Genomic DNA, 16,779 nt, shown 5'->3' on the forward strand with positions numbered 1-16,779 from the left:
ACAGGACCTGGGACTGAATTGAATCAACCTGCGTGATGAAGAATTTGATATTCTCAGAGGAAAATCCTGGGCAGTGGGGAGAAGCCAGGAGGCTGGGTGCTGGTGAAGAGAAAGGCAGAGAGAAGAGGTTTGGGGCTTAAATGAGTCAATGATGGAATTTTAAGCTGTTTGCTTTGAGGCATGCAACATAAACACATTGCAGCTTCTCCCCTGCAAAATCCTCAGTAAGACCTCTGTGCCCACCACTACCCTTTTGAAAATGGATTCTTTAGAGGGAAATTGTAGCTATTCTGAGTTTTGCTTTGGGGTTATGTGTGATGAAAACAGACATGGCTACCAGAGCTAGGGCACAGGAGACTGCATGCATCAGAGTCGATTAACAAAAGCAACCTTTTTTTTAAAAAAAAGCATATCCCGGGAAACAGATATGGCTCAACCAATTGGGCTCCCGTCTACCATATAGGAGGACCAGGGTTCAATGCCCAGGGCCTCCTGGTAAGGATAAGGTGGTCCACATGGCGAGCAGGCCGACTCGGAGCACCCACCCATGCAGGAATGCAGCCCTGCGCAGGAGAGCTGCCCTGCATGGGAATGCCGACTTGCTCAGGAAAAGCCACCCCGTGCAGGATTGCTGGCCGACATGGAGAGCTGGTGCAGCAAGGTGGTGTAACAAGAGACACAGAGGAGAGAAAATAAGAAGACGTAGCAGAACAGGGAGCTGAGGTGGCACAAGAGAGTAATCATCTCTCTCCCACTCCAGAAGTTCCCAGGATCGGTTCCCGGAGCTGCCTAATGAGAATACAAGCAGACACAGAAGAGCACACAGAGAATGGACAGAGAGAGCAGACAACAGGGTGAATGAGGGGGGAGCAATAAATAAAAATAAATCTTTAAAACAAACAGAAAAAAGTGTATCCCACATGTTAAATGCATCCAAGGGGTTTTATATGCATTTTCATTCATTTGTAAATAAGCTTCAATCCTAGTCCAGTGCCGAAGTATATGATATAGACTGTGAGTCCCACAGCATACAAACTAGAAAGAAAGGAGTCTGTATGAGAAAAGTCAGAGAAGACTTCACAAAGGCCGGGGAAAGAAAAGGGGAGGAAAGACGTTCCAGAGGGCAAAGCATAAGCAGAGGGCAGGGGCGAGCATGGGGCTGGCGTTTAAAGGACAAGTAAGGAGACGGGTCTCTCTGGGAAGAGGGTTGTACTGAGGTGTGAGGAGCCACGTGAGGGGAGCTGGATAAAGGCACGAGGCTCCTGTGCGGAAACTGGCAGCGTGGACTCAGGGGGCAGCAGCAGCCGAGGGAGAAACCCCCGATGCAGCCTGTTCCCAAGAAGCGGCAGCGCTTCCCCTCTGGGCCGGGACTCAGCGCCACCGTCCCTGAGAGTTCCGGAGCCCTTGACTCTCAGCCCATTCCCAGCCCTGGTTTGGCAGCATGACTCTGTCCTCAGCTAACTCCTGCCCCTGTTCTGCCTCCTGCCTCTCAGCCTCACCCTGACTGCCGCAGGCACGGCCAGCACGCTCAGGAGGAGAGCCTGGCAGGCAGAGGGAGCAGGTCAAAGTCCCTCAAGCCATTTATTCCCATTGTAAATTATTATTGGCATACCCAAAAGAGAATGTGTAGTATACAATGTAAGTTAGGAAGCAAAAGGACTAGTCATGAGCCCATCCACCAACCTGAGCAACTCGGATACAACCAAGGTTACCAAATTTACTGATCTCAAGATCTTGTATTCTCCAGAGGTAACCATCGTTCTGAAATTTATTTTTCTTTTATTTTTCCCTTGCTTTTCTTTGTAGATTTACCACATAAATGTGTGCCCCCAAACAACATATTATTTAGTTTTGCTTGTTTTTGAACTTTATAAAACATTTCTCATACTACGGTCTTTGAAACTTGCTTTTGTCACTCAGATATATACACCAGGGATTGAACCTAGAACCTCATCCATGGGAAGGCGGCGCTCAAACCACTGAGCTACACCCACTTCCAGCCTGAGAGTGCTGAGAGTCATCCATTTTGATGTGGTGTAGTGGAGCTCATTCACTGAACAGTTTTCCATTATAAGACAACACCGCAATTTATTTTTCCATTCTCCTATTGACATTTTTTTGCCTTTTTAAAGATTTATTGGGGGATTTTTAAAATGCAAAAGTAAGACTTGTGCTTTAGTTTCCCAGCAGCTAAAACAAATACCATACAATGGATTGGCTTAACAAAAGGAATTTATTAGCTCATGATTTCGGAGCCTAGAAGGCTTGCTTCCTCCAGGAGTCAGTGTCTTCTGTCTGACCGGGAATCTTGGAGTTCTTCGCCTTTTCTGTCCCAAGTCAGTACAAGTGGGAGTGTCTCCTTTCTCTTCTGGGTTCCCCTGAGTCCCGGCCTCTGGCTACTCCCCGGGGCGTCTCTCTCTCTCTCTCTCTCTCTCTCTCTCTCTCTTTTTCTCTCTCCCCCATTACCTTTGCTTACAGGACTTCAGCCCTATAGGATTAAGGCCCACCCTCCTTCGGTTTGGGCTCACCTTATCTGGTGACGCCTTCACAGTCCTATTTACAAATGGGTTCCTACTCACAGGACCAGGGGTTGAGACCCAAACATGCCTTTTGTGACAAACACGATTCAATCCCCAACAGGTATATTTTTTGTAGATAACTGGAAAATACAGAAAGATAAAAATTAAGATGCTAGGTAACCACCACTGTCAGCATCTTGATTTATATGTTTTCAGTCGTTTGACGTATATTTTTAACAAACTTGGGCTCAAACTGAGTATAATCTAATTTTACTTAATGTATCAGGAGCATTTCCTCATCAGTAAGCACTGTCCTTCTACAATCTTACTTTTAATGGCTGTTCTTATTCTATCATAGATAATAGATGCCTGACGTTTTTTGAGCAAGAGAATTGAGGTGTCATGAAAAGGTATTCTGGAAGAAGGGTGAGGCAGAGGAAGCCGGGGGAGAAGGCGCATTCAGAGGCCAGCGTCAGGACTGGTGCCCAGGCTGCACAGATCTGGGAGACGCACAGAAATGCAAACAGGTCCTGGCGTCCCTGAGAGGCGAGGGCAGGACGCCATGGCAGTGGAGCCAGGGTAAGTACAGCAGGAACCCAGCTGGACTGGGAAGTCTGGAAGGGTCTCCCGGAGGGAGCGAAGAGGCTTCAGGGAGTCTGGGGACAGCGAGCAGTACAACAGGGGCCCTGCAAGTACCGGCCATCCTGAAAGAGGAGGTAGACACGGACTTTGGCCCCCTTCCCTTCTCTCCGTCATCCATTATTCATCGTTTTCTATTCATTCAAATGAGAGTGAAATTTCTCTCCCCACTTCCCCTTTCCATCTGGGGATTTGGTTCTCACTTGTTTTCTCCCAACCTCCTCAGAAAAAGACCGGCTTGAGGAACATCTGGCTCCAGGAAGCGATGGCTCAGCATTATTTTACTTGATTGCAAAGCCCTGAAAATGATCTTGAGCAACTTCATATTTGCTTCACCACTCACTTCATGCATTGCCTGCTACTGCTTACAAATGTCTGCTTCACTTTCCTGCTGAGTTCACCCGTTACATTCTGAGAAACTACCCCCCAAATGCTCTCCTTCCCTTTGCACCTCTCCTTTCTCTGAGGCCCCCCAGTCCCAGGCACGGCTGCTATTACCTCCTGGATGGGGTCGGCATTGTTTGCTGTCCTCTATGTTGTGTGTTCCCTGAAAGCTGAAGGCTGCCATCCTTGACCCCTCACCTCTGTGGCCCCAGTGCTGGCATTTCACAGGAGCAGGAGCACAGTGCTAGCAGATGGGCACCAATTCGGAAGACAAAAGCTAAAGTAGGGAAGCGGATGTGGCTCAAGCGGTTGGGCTTCCGCCTACCACATGGGAGGTCCTGGGTTCAGTTGCTGGTGCCTCCTGGAGAAAACGAGCTGTCTTAATGGCAGGTGCGGCAAGCTGATACAAGATAATGCAATAAAGAGATACAAAGAGAGAAGACAATGAGAGACACAACAAACCAGGGAGCTGAGGTGGCTCAAGTGATTTGAGCACCTTCTCCCACATGGGAGGTCTACTAAAGAGAAGACAAGCAGACACAGAGAGCACACAGCAAATGGACACAGAGAGCAGACAGCGACCACAAACAACAAGGTGGGGGTTATTAAATAAATAAAATAAGTCTTTTTTAAAAAAAAAGCAAAAAGAATGTAAGAAAGGTTTAGGGGGCATCAGATTTCCTCCATTCTGGGTAACTGTGTTACATAATCACTTCAAAAGTTCTTCATGGCATGATTTTCCACCCATTTGCCTCTGTGCCCTGCGTGTTCCACCTAAAACCACCATTTTATTACCACTTCCACCCACGCCAAAAACCTGCAGCACATCACAATGAACAATCTTTCTCTCTGCAATGCTCTGAAGTGCCTGCTCTGCTTTCTCATTCGATGAATATTTATTAAGCAACTATTATGTTCAAGGGAACAATCTCTTTTAAGGTCTCCTGCAGCCCCTTGAGACCCACTGCAAGAGATAAAGGAGCTATTATAAATGAACACCCAGACACTGAATAATGACAAGGATGGATGCAGCTTTATTCTGCTTTCAAATTCATTACATCCTGTCCCCTCCTGCGTCCCAACTTTCCCTGTAACTTTTAAACTTTTGTAGGCTGCCAACATGACACAGCTGTCTAGAAACAGCTTGTAAAAGTAAAGCTATTAAAGTTTGGGAAAACTTTGTTGTACATGACATATTCTAACTTCAGCTCCTATGCTTAATGAGAAGTAGCATAATAAATAAGAAGTGTGTCCTCAGACCAGCAGAACTGAAGCACTTTGTCTCCTGAAACAAAATGCACCACTCTTCTTCATAAAATGAAATTTCATGGAAATATAAGTTCTGTTTCTAACTGGATAAAGAAGTTTGCAAAGTCGATTCCATGTAGAGAATAGGTCTGGGGTAGTGTGGGGTAGTGGTGGAGGGAACTGAGAGTTGACCTTTCACAGGAAGACAGTTTTTCCACAAAACTGCAGGGGAGGAAATGGTATTTGCCATTGGGGAAGACAGGAAATTGAGGGATTTCTCATTTGGTACCCTGAATTTTCTCTTAGTATGACAAGTAGATTATGGGCTCAGGCATTTGAGAACAAGGGTGAATGTTTACGACAGCTCCTGAGGAAAGGGGAGACAGTTGATTAGGGGACTAGAAGCTGCTGCTTAAAGCTCAGTTTTGGACTGCAAGCTCATCTATGTCAAGCTCTAAGTCAATGTGCATCTTTTGGCTTTTTCCTCCAGCTTGTCACCTTGTGAAGTGACCTTGTGAGATTGTAACATGATTGCTGCAGAGTCAGACATTACTTCAGTTTTCAAGACAGAGTTAGAGTGTAAGAGGGAAGGGTGAAGTTGTTTCCATCTGTCCTCTTCTATGAGGAAAGCAAATTATTTCTGAGAAATCCCCACTTGAGATTTTCCCTTTTGTGGGGTGACCACATAATTTATTGTCTAAACTGGGACAGTTGTGAGAGTGTAAAGAGACATTATCAATATTTTACAGAGAAGCAACAGGTGTAAACTGATACTGTCCCAGGTAAATTGGGATATCCTGCCATTCTACTTTGATGCAATGCAATTATCTAAGCTTTAGCGCTTATACAAATTCTGGCAACTGTCCAAAAAATGTTCTTAACAGCAAGTTGAAACAACTTCATCCTTCCTTCTTTGACCCTGACATAGATGAGCTACAGAAAGAAAGCCAGTGACCTCCTACTTCCAAACTCACAATTTTTTTAACTTTTAAAAAAAATTAATTTATTGAAACATATCACACACACATAAACATATATAAACAATAAGTGTATAGTAATAGTTGTGAACTTACAAAACAAACATACATAACATCATATAGAACTCCCATAACTCACCCTACCACCAACACCTTACATTGTTGTTAAACCTTTCTAACTAATGATTAAATAGTATTGCCAAAATATTACTACTAACCAAAGTATTTTCCCCCAACCCTCCCTATTATTATTAATTTATGTCATTTATATATGAATATACATGAACAATTAAGTGTATAGTAAAAGTTGTGAACTTATAAAGCAAACATGCATAACATCATACAGGGCTCCCATACATCAACCCTCCACCAACATCTTGCATTGTCGTGAGAGGTTTGTTACAAATTATGAAAGAATAATGTCAATCTTACTAATTATAGTCCTTATCTTACATTTGGTGTGTTTTTCTTCCAACACACTTTATTATTTTTTTTATATATTTTTTATGACAGAAGTTGTAAACTTAAAAAACAATCATTCACATGTACAGAATTCCAAAATAACACCCTTCGATCAACACACCACAATGTGGTGGAACATTTGCCACAGATAAGATAATATCGGAAAGTGAACTTGGCCCAGTGGTTAGGGCGTCTGTCTACCACATGGGAGGTCCACGGTTCAAACCCCGGGCCTCCTTGACCCGTGTGAAGCTGGCCCACGCTCAGTGCTGATGCGCGCAAGAAGTGCCGTGCCACGCAGGGTTATCCCCACGTAGGGGAGCCCTACGCACAAGGAGCGCCCTGTAAGGAGAGCCACCCAGCGTGAAAGAAAGTGCAGCCTGCCCAGGAGTGGCACCACACACATGGAGAGCTGACACAAGACGATGCAACAAAAAGAAACACAGATTCCCATGCCGCTGACAACAACAGAAGTGGACAAAGAACACACAGCAAATAGACACAGAGAACAGACAACTGGGGCGGAGGGGGAAGGGGAGAGAAATAAATAAAATAAATCTTTAAAAAAAAAAGAAGATAATATCTTCTGGTTGTTACCATGTCCATAGTATACATTTGACTCACATTTTCTATACTGCCCCATTATCAACACAATACATCTTTGGCGTAGATGCAAGAATATTATATTATTACTGCTAAACACAGTCCATAGGTCATTACAGTTTATTTTCCCCATGCATTCCCAACACCGTGCAGTAGTGATATACATTTGCTCTAGCTCACAAAGAACACTCTTGCATCTGTACCATCAGCCACAATTCTCATCCACCTCTTGGTTTACAGTGTTATTCAGTTACTAGATTATTCCCTAGCATTCTGTCAATTGGCATTTACATCCCTAGACTACTATTTTCAGCCACATTCCTATTTTTAAACTAGCTATTACTATTTTTACCATCCACTCTATACATTTCCACACTTTTACAGTAAAGCTAATTAAAACTTCTACATACATTAAACATCAGAAGTCCATTTTGGTCCTTCTCTTACCTCCATTAAGGATTCCACCACCTACCCCCAGGTCTTGAAGATATTTTCCTACAATTTCTTCCAGAAGTTTTATGGGTCTTCCTTTATTTTTAGGTTTTTGATCCATTTTGAGTTAATTTTTGGATAAGATATGAGATCGAGTTCTTCTTTCCTTCTTTTGGCTATAGATATCTAGTTCTTTCAGCACCATTTTGCTGAATGGACTGTTCTGCCGAGCTGTGTGGTTTTGACAGGCTAGTCAAAAAACACTTGACCATACATGTGAGGGTCTGTTTCTGAGCCAACAGTTTGGTTCCATTGGTCTATGTATCTATCTTTATGCCAGTACCATGCTGTTTTTACCACTATAGCTTGGCAGTATGATTTAAAGTCCGAGATGAGGGTTCACTTTTCCTTTTATGATGTTTCTGGCTATTCAGGACCCCTTAACCTTTCAAATAACTTTGATAATTGTGTTTTCAATATATATGTTTTAATGCTGGTGGAATTTTTATCAGGGTTGCATTGATTCTGTATATCAATTTGAGTTCAACTGGCATCTTAATGATATTTAGTCTTCCAATCCATCAGCATGGAATGTTCTTCCAGTTATTTAGGATTTTTTTGGTTTCTTTTAACATTGGGTTGCAGTTTTCTGAATACAAGTGCTTTACATCGTTGGTTAAGTTTATTACTATTCGAGTTTTATCTGTCATATTTTCTTTTCACCACTCTTTTGAGACTTTCAGTTACTTTTATTGATATAATCTTCATTTCTTCCAGGTCTCTCTCTCCTGTCTTTTCTTTTCAGGCTCTAGCACACCCTTTAGTATTTCTTGAAAATATGATCTCTTATTTAGAAATTCTCCCAGTGTCTGTTTATCTGCGATTATTCTGATCTTGCCCCCATTTCTGAAAGACAGTCTTGCTGGATGTAAAATTCTTGGCTGGAAGTTTTTCTCTCATAGTGTCTTAAATATATGAGACCACTGTCTTCTTGCCTCCATGATTTCTGGTGAGAAATCAGCACTTAATCTTATTGGATATTCCTTATATGTTATGCATAGCTTTTCTCTTGCTGTTCTCTGAATTCTCTCTGTCTTTGGCATTTGACATTCTGATTGGTATGTGTCTCAGAGTTGGTCTATTTGAATTTTTTCGAATGGGAGTCCATTGTGCTTCTTGTACAGGGATATCTATGTCCCTCAATAGTGTTGGGAAATTTTCTAACATTACTTCTTTAAATATTTCTTCTGCCCCTTTTCCCTTCTTTTCTCCTTCTGGAACACCCATGACATGTATGTTTGCACATCTCCGGCTGTCGTTTAGTTCCCTGAGACCTTGTTCAAAAAAACACAATTTACAAAAATGATGTGGTCGGGGGTGGGGAGTGGGTTATATGGGAATAAATAAATAAATAAACAATTTAAAAATAAATAAATAAGGGGGAAACCAAGAAGCATATGCTCTAAGAATAGAGGATCAGACAATGAGAAAGAGATGAAGGGAAGTCCTGGAAAAATTAACTAACCAGCAGAACTAGAGAGCAAAGAGCCCATACAGAAATAGGAAGACAAAGTTATGAAAGGGAAGTAGCAGGGGGCAGAGTGGAAGGGATAGGTAGGCTCTATGATTTATTTAACTACCTGGAAAATAATAATAATGATCTGGGGAAGCATATTTGGCTCAACTGATAGAGCATCTGCCTACCATATGGGAGGTCCAGGGTTCAAACCCAGGGCCTCCTGACCCATGTAGTGAGCTGGCCCACACGCAGTGCTGATGGGTGCAAGGAGTGCAGTGCCATGCAGGGATGTCCCCCATGTAGGTGAGCCCCATGCACAAGGAATGTGCCCTGCAAGGAGAGCCACCCCATGTGTAAAAAGTGCAACCTGCCCAGGAATAGCGCCGCACACACGGAGAGCTGACACACCAAGATTATGCAACAAAAAGAGACACAGATTCTGAATGCCGCTGACAAGAATGCAAGCAGACACAGAAGAAAACACAGTGAACAGATGCAGAGAGTAGACAATGGTCTATGGGGGAGGGGAGAGAAAGAAATTTTTAAAATAAATCTTTAAAAAAAAATAATGATCTGAGAGATCTGCAGGAGCAACTTTAAAAAAGAAAATTAAGGAAAATTTAAAAACTACACAAAGTAAAAAATAAGGCAATAATTAAGTCCTTTCCTTACTATAAAGGAAAAATACTTGGTCTAACAATAAACAATATTCACATATTTAACAATGCAAACACTACTAATTTAACCAAAAATGTGATAAAATTATATTAGAAATAGGAGGGTAAGGGAAATGGGCTGGAAAGTGGTATAAGGAAGCAAAATTCTCATTAACCATAACAGGAAGTCAGTCAAAAATTTCTAAAACTAATAAATCAAGAAATAACAGTATAAGTATTTTATTTAGAAATAAGGCAGTAAATACCCAAAGAAATAGCTAAAAAATGGAAGCATTTGCCTCTGGGGAGCAGCAATGAAGATGAGGATGGGAGGATAGCTGTTTTGCATTTTAGCGTTTGTGTATCAATTGAATTTTTAACTATGTGTGTGTACTATTTTGATTTTAAAAATCAAAATTCATTTCTTTTTAAATAAGGAAGAAATGCATTGAAAATGGCAGCTGGCAAAAAGGAAGGAGAAAAGCAAAGCCAAATATTTGTAAAATGTGTCACAGTACAAAGCCATTTCAAGTAAGGAAAGACCTCATATTTCTTGGTAGTCTCTGAGCAATAGTTTGCCAGAACAGCTGTTCATATACATAAAGAAATAACATCAGAAGAGGTTAAATTGTTTCCATTTATTCTAATAGGGCAAGGAAGTATAACGTGTTTTAGAAATAGTCTCATCAAAAAATAGTTAAAATAGTAAAGAGTCATCACCTAAAGGAGTATGCTTTGGATATCTAGAACATAGACATTTTGGTTCTCTGATGATACCTGATAAATGAGTTTAGGGAAGAAATCTTGTTACGAAAAAAAATTAGGTTTGACGTTAAAATGACCAACATTCTAAAAGCCAATTTCAGACTTTCAATTGTCTTCTTCATTCCAAGAGCTATCAAACCAGTTTTCTTTAGATTGCCTTCACTAGTTTGATACAAAATCTGGTCAATATATAATCTGCCAGTGATGTAGGTAAATAAGATAGAGGAATAAAGAAAAACTGAGAGTCCCAGCCAGCTGAATATCGAGTGCGGGGGTGCACAGATGTCAGAGTGCGTTCCATGCAGTCTGTCACCAGGTTCAGGTTCGTGCTGCAATTCTGCAGCCCTTCTTTGGTAACATTTTGAACTGTAAAGAAAAATGGTGATCCAGAGTGTTTCAACAATGGCAATGGAGGGATACTGGTATGGGATACCAATGACAGGTGATATATGACTGACAGGGAGCTGTACAGATCATATGTCCAGGGTGCATGGTAATGTTTGGATATACTCATAGTGGCAACAATTAAAAACCACAGTAGGGGGGGTACTGGGTTCCTGGCCAGTGGTGCTCTGTCGTGGTCCCTAGGGGGGCAGCGACAGTCTCCCAGGTACAGTGGTGGGGACCGGGAGGGAGTGAGGGTTCAACAGTGAGCCCCTGATACTAATGACTATGCTTGTGAGCTGATAAACCCAAAATAAGAACAAGGCCTAGAGCAACTTTGTGCCTGGGAATTTCCTTCTGTCAGCCTTCATGTTACTCAAATGTGGCCAGTCTCGAAGCCAAACTCAGCATGTAAATGCAATGCCTTCCCCCCAGCGCGGGACATGACACCCGGGGATGAGCCTCCCTGGCAACGAGGGACCACTATCAACTACCAACTGATGATGCAACTGGAAAATGACCTTATACGGAAGGTTCAATGCGGATCAGCAGAATATCCATGTCTACATAAAATACCATGACTTTAAAATGCTGTTTGACCTAAAGTAAGGGGGAAATGGAAAGGAGAAATGAGTTTATATGGCTACGAGTTTCTAAAAAAGAGTCTGGAGGCTGGCAGAAGGTTTGCCCTCATGCACAACTGAGCAGAGTCAGAGAGACAGATAAAGCAGATACAACCCCCAGATATTGGTTCCTTTGAGGGCTAAAGAGACCCATGGGAGTTATGGCCATGGCCGATGGGGTTAACTACCAGGGCAGATGGCCCCTCTTTGGAAATGGTGTTTATGTGTGATGAATCTGGACTCAGATGGGATCTCCCTTCATAAGACTTCCATGCTAATGTGCTGGAGGTGCAGTTAATGTTGGGGTTTAAGATATATTTAGGGGATTTGAATCTCTGGACTGACAATGTGATAGCCAGATCCTGAGCCTCAACAGACTCCAGCACCTACAATCTGATTTATTGGACTTACCACACTCAGCTAAGATGGAGGTGAAGAAGGACAACCACCACACCATGGAGCCTAGAGTGATTACAACTGAAAATGGGAGGATTGCATCCAGCATCCAGGTGGAATCTGAGCCTCCTCTTGACATAAAGGTGCAATGGACACAACCAATCCAGTGTCCACATAGAAGAGGTGGCATTGGATTGGGAAAAGGGGACATAATGGACAAAGGGTATGGGGAAAGGCAGGAAGAGATGAGAGGTGGAGGCGTCTTCGGGACATGGAGCTGCCCTGGATGGTGCTTCAGAGGTAATCACCGGACATTGTAAATCCTCACAGGGCCTACTTGATGGAATAGAGGAGAGTATGGGCCATGATGTGAACCAATGTATATGAGGTGCAGAGGTGCCCAAAGATGTACTTACCAAATCCAATGGATAGGTCATGATGATGGGAACGAGTGTTGTTGGGGGGGGGGGGGGAGAGGGGGGGTGGGGGGGTGGGGTTGAATGGGACCTCACATATATATTTTTAATGTAATATTATTACAAAGTCAATAAAAAATAAAAAAATTTAAAAAAAAAAAAGAAAAGAAAAATGGTGATCAGCAATATCATTCTTTATTTTTTTATTTTAAGATCCTGCAGTATGTGGTCACAGAAATATAATGAGGTTTAGTTTCTGCAAGAATTAGTCCAATCCAGACCTGTCCTTTCCAATATGATGGGCACTAGACACATGTGGCTAGTGAATACTTAAAATGTGGCTACTGCAACCAAGAAACTAAGTTTTTTAAATGTAATTTTAATTAATTTTAATGTGAAAACTGATATTCTATTCGGTTATTGGAAAACTCTGAAGTATGAAATAACACAGGTATGTGCCTCTATTTTTTCAATTGTAAATTTTTAATATTTTTACTGAGATATAATTCACAAACTATAAAATTTCTTTTTGAACATGTACAATTCAATAGTTTTAAGTATATTCAGAGTTGTGCACCACCACCACAATCTAAGTTTAGAACATTTTCATCACCCCCAAAAGAAATTCATATCCCTTAGGTAGTCACTCCCTATTCTCCTCCTTCCCTATCCCTCCAGGTCTAGGAAAGCACTAATCTACTTTCTGTCTCTACAAATTTGCTGTTCTGGACATGTGGTCTTTTGTGCCTTACTTCTTTCACTAAGAAAAATATTTTCCAGCTTCATCCATGTTGTATGTATCAGTATTTCATTCCTTTTTATTACCAAATAATAGTCCATTGCATGTATAAACCACGTTTTGTTTTTCTTTTTACCAGTTGATGAACATTTGGGTTGTTTCCACTTTTTGACTATTTTGAATAATGCTGCTAACAACTATAAATTTTATTAAATGTAAATAAATATCAAGTATTTCCATGGAAAATTTAGCAACCAAATTGTGATATGCTCTAAGTATAAACTACATGCCAATTTTCAAAGATTAATGTGAACTAATAATGTAAAGTATCTCCTTAGTGTTTTAGATTGAAGTGATCATATTTTGGAATATATTGGAATAAATAAAATCTATTATTAAAATTAATTTCACCTGTTTCTTTTCCTTTCTTTTAAATGTGACTACTAGAAAATTTTAAATTATACTTGTGGCTCCCATATTTCTCTTGGACAGCACTGATCTAGATTGTTCTGATCCATGGACAAATATATAAACAATTTCAATTCCTTTCAAAACAGAAGGCACAAATCATGAAATACCCACATCCCTTCTTTCATGAATAGTCACTTTTTAGTCAATTCTCAAACTATAGATGCATACCCACAAGGGGGAAAAATTCCCTAATATACAGTTTAAAACTTTAGAGGGTAGTTGTCCATCATCACCACCTTGTTAGTTGTCTTGGTTGAGACCAATAAACTGGAGAGTAGGTGTTGCAACTCCATTGAGATTCAGGGCCCAGCTGGCACATGGACAGCCCAAAGATTTAAGTCTCTTGAGTGTATATCTACCCACTCTAGTACTAATCCTAGATTCAAATAAAAGTACAGAAGAGCTATGTATGGGGAAACAACTGAGTCCAACTCTGTCAAACTGGGGAGCATAATTCCAAAGTAAGGCCCACTGCCAAGGCACCAAACTCCTGAGCTATCTGCCCAGCCTATACTGTTTGGATGTCTCTAGAGCCTTCAGGAGCCCCACTATTTGGGGTAGTATCTACTTTGGCAATCAATGAGATCCCGCCAAGACATACCTAAGTGTAACCTCTGGAATGACCTCCCACCTCACTTCGAAGTCTCTTAGCCACATAAACCCATTTGTCTTTACCTTTTCCCCCTTTTAATCAAGGTATTTTTCCAGTTGCATTGCTAGTTGGTGCTTGGTAGTAATCCCTCAGTGCCAGAGAGGCTCATCCTCGGGAGTTATGTCCCATACTGGGGGGAAGGTAATGTATTTATATGCTGAGTTTGGCTTAGAGAGAGGCCACATTTGAGCAACAGGGATGCTCCCAGGAGGCAACTCAAGGTGATGATGGACAACTACTATACCAAGGAACCAAGAGGGTCTACAACTACAAGTAAGAGAGTGCCATCCATCGGCCCTATGGGATCGTGCCCCCTCTCAATTAGAGGTGGAGTGGACATCGCCATCCCAGAATCCTTAGGATTGGGACTGAACTATGGACTAAAATAGACCCACTGGTATTCTACTATAGACTTATTGTGATTCTAGCAATGGAAGGAATTATATCATTGATGTGGAAGCAGTGGCCCCTGGAGGTTCTGAAGGCAGGGAGAGGGAAAAACAGGTGTAATACAAGGACATTTTCAGGATTTGGGAATTGTCCTGAATGACATTACAAGAGATGCAGGCCATTATATATCTTGTCATAACCTACAGAATTGTGTGGGAGAGAATGCAAATTATAATGTGAGTTTCAATCCATGCTTAGTGGCAATGCTCCAAGATGTGTTCATCAGTTGCAATGAATGTACCTCACTAATGAAGGATGTTGTTAAGGTGGAAAATGGGGGAGGTGTGGGGAGCAGGGCATATGCGAATCCCCTATATTTTTTATGTAGCATTTATGTAATCTAAGTATCTTTAACAATAATAATTAAATAATTTTTTTAAAAAAACTTTAGAGGGGAAAGAGCTTAAAACAATGGCTAGCCCTCTGGCACATTGGGAACTGTGGTTCTCTAATAGGCTGAGTTTGTTTTCCTTGACTCCAATCTCCCTCCTTTGCTGAGTGTTCCTATCTTAGGCTTGATGCACCCAGGAGATGGGGCTCTATGTCAGGAATCTTCTGTCTGCACATTCCTCTCTTCCTTTTCTCTGGACTGCAATATCACCTATCACCAAGGGCTTTTGTGCAGAAAGGAAAACAGGGCTGCTCCCTTTGGCTTTGGCATCTTTTCATGAAGAAAAAGGCCGAGTGCAATACTAGGGTGCATGGCTCACTTAGGGCTGCCTTGCCTCCTCTTCCAGGTCACTGGGATGGTCTTTCTTACGTGAAATGGTACCGTCTCACGCCTACAAGGTTGACATGATCTGCACGTAAGGTCCAGTCTCAGGTTCCCCAACAGGGCCCTCCCTACAGACTTGGTCCCCACTCACTTATTTGTTCCACCCTATACCTTCCAGTCATAATAAGGCAGAATTTGTGAACAGCCCTTTTGTTAGCAAAAGGATAGGCAACAGTGAAAGCTGTACTTTAGTTGAGCAGGCCTCTCACGCCAGCCCTGACAAACTACTTAGGGACACTCCCTCTCAAGACCCCAAGGTTCCATATCTCTAACCACACAATACCTCCCTCATGCTCAGGTGGCCAGGCCCACAGGTGACAGGGCAGGAAGGGCAGGCCCCAGCCCCAGGCTGCCTATTTGTCCCCGTCCTTAGTCGAGCAGATACCACCAAGTCAAGCATGAGGCCACTGGGCCGTTCCCAGTCCCCTCATGGCCTGGGCAGGCTTTGTTTAAGGAGCTGCATTTGCAGAGGATGTGCCAACATACCCCACCAACTCTCTTTTCTCCTTCTCATACAAGGCTACCCACGGGCATCAAAATACTGCTGTCCATAGGCCTCCTTAATATCTGCAGGGACTTCTTCCCAGACTTGCTTCTTTTTCATTAAGGCCACTGGTATGTCTGCCATTTCCGTTCTGAAATAGCCAAGTTCACTAATGCTGATTTTCACTCCAAAACATCAAAGTTCACGCCTGAAACAAAACTCTTCAAGTTAGCTCATTTGATTGAAAGACACCACAATTTCAATGCTCTCAGCAGGGAATTTTAAAAATTATAAAAACACTTTTACTGAATATTTTACAGAATAAAGTACCATAAAGGAGACAAGAAAATTTTAAACATCCCTAAGACCAACAATGGGACATGATGATACAAACTACCATCATCATTTAACCCCGCATCCACTCCTTCAACAAATAATTATTAAGTAACTACCATGCTAGACACTGGGGAATTCAAAGAATAAAAAAATAATTAGAATTTATTGTAAAAACACCTAAGTGTTTTCCAAGCACAAATTCAGAAGATTAAGACTTGGTTCCATGGGATGCAGATTTGGCCCAATGGATAGGGCATCCACCTACCACATGGGAGGTCCAAGGTTCAAACCCAGGGCCTCCTGACCCATGTGGAGCTGGCCCATGCGCAGTGCTGATGAGCAAAGGGAGTACCCTGCCACGCAGTGGTATCTGCTGTGTAGGGGAGCCCCATGTGCAAGGAGTGCGCCCCATAAGGAGAACTGCCCAGCGTGAAAAAAGTGCAGCCTGCCCAGGAATGGCGCTGCACACGTGGAGAGCTGATGCTGCAAGATGACACAACAAAAAGAGCCACAGACTCTGGGTGCCACTGACAAGAATACAAGCAGACACAGAAGAACACATAGCGAATGGACATTGAGTGCAGACGACTGGTGAGTGGTGGGGAAGGGAAGAGAAATAAATTAAAAATGAATCTTAAAAAAAAAAAAAAAAAAAGACTTGGTCCCACATCTTCAAATGCACACAGCAGGTGAGTCTGATAAGAAAGCAAATAATTGCAATACAGCTCAAAAAAAAAAAATTATGAAGGACAAGCATTCAGGGGGCTATGGAAGTAGAAAGAAAGATGCAGACAGATTTTCTGAGGGAGTCAGGGAAGGCTTCAGTGAAGAGAAAACATTCCAGTTGAG

The 16,779-nt window shown here is 42.1% G+C and overlaps 1 protein-coding gene across 4 annotated transcripts in view; it reads right to left on the minus strand.

Moving 5' to 3' along the window:
* Positions 1 to 16,779, minus strand: part of LOC101425712 (17-beta-hydroxysteroid dehydrogenase type 6) — a 93,360-nt gene that overhangs the window by 37,618 nt on the left and 38,963 nt on the right. The window contains exon 5 of one of the 4 annotated variants that reach the window (XR_011650231.1): positions 6,248 to 8,598. The exons of 2 other annotated variants lie outside the window; for them this stretch is intronic. Coding sequence is in view for 1 of the 2 variants with exons in the window: in XM_058307939.2 (XP_058163922.1) it covers positions 15,777 to 15,802 (26 nt within the window). In the remaining variant the exon portion in view is untranslated. Of the gene's footprint in view, positions 1 to 6,247; positions 8,599 to 12,199; positions 15,803 to 16,779 lie in introns of those variants that run through there. One more of the 4 variants, XM_058307939.2, reaches the window with a different exon arrangement.

This window comes from Dasypus novemcinctus, chromosome 12 (assembly GCF_030445035.2).
Source record: "Dasypus novemcinctus isolate mDasNov1 chromosome 12, mDasNov1.1.hap2, whole genome shotgun sequence".
Lineage (NCBI taxonomy): Eukaryota > Metazoa > Chordata > Mammalia > Cingulata > Dasypodidae > Dasypus > Dasypus novemcinctus.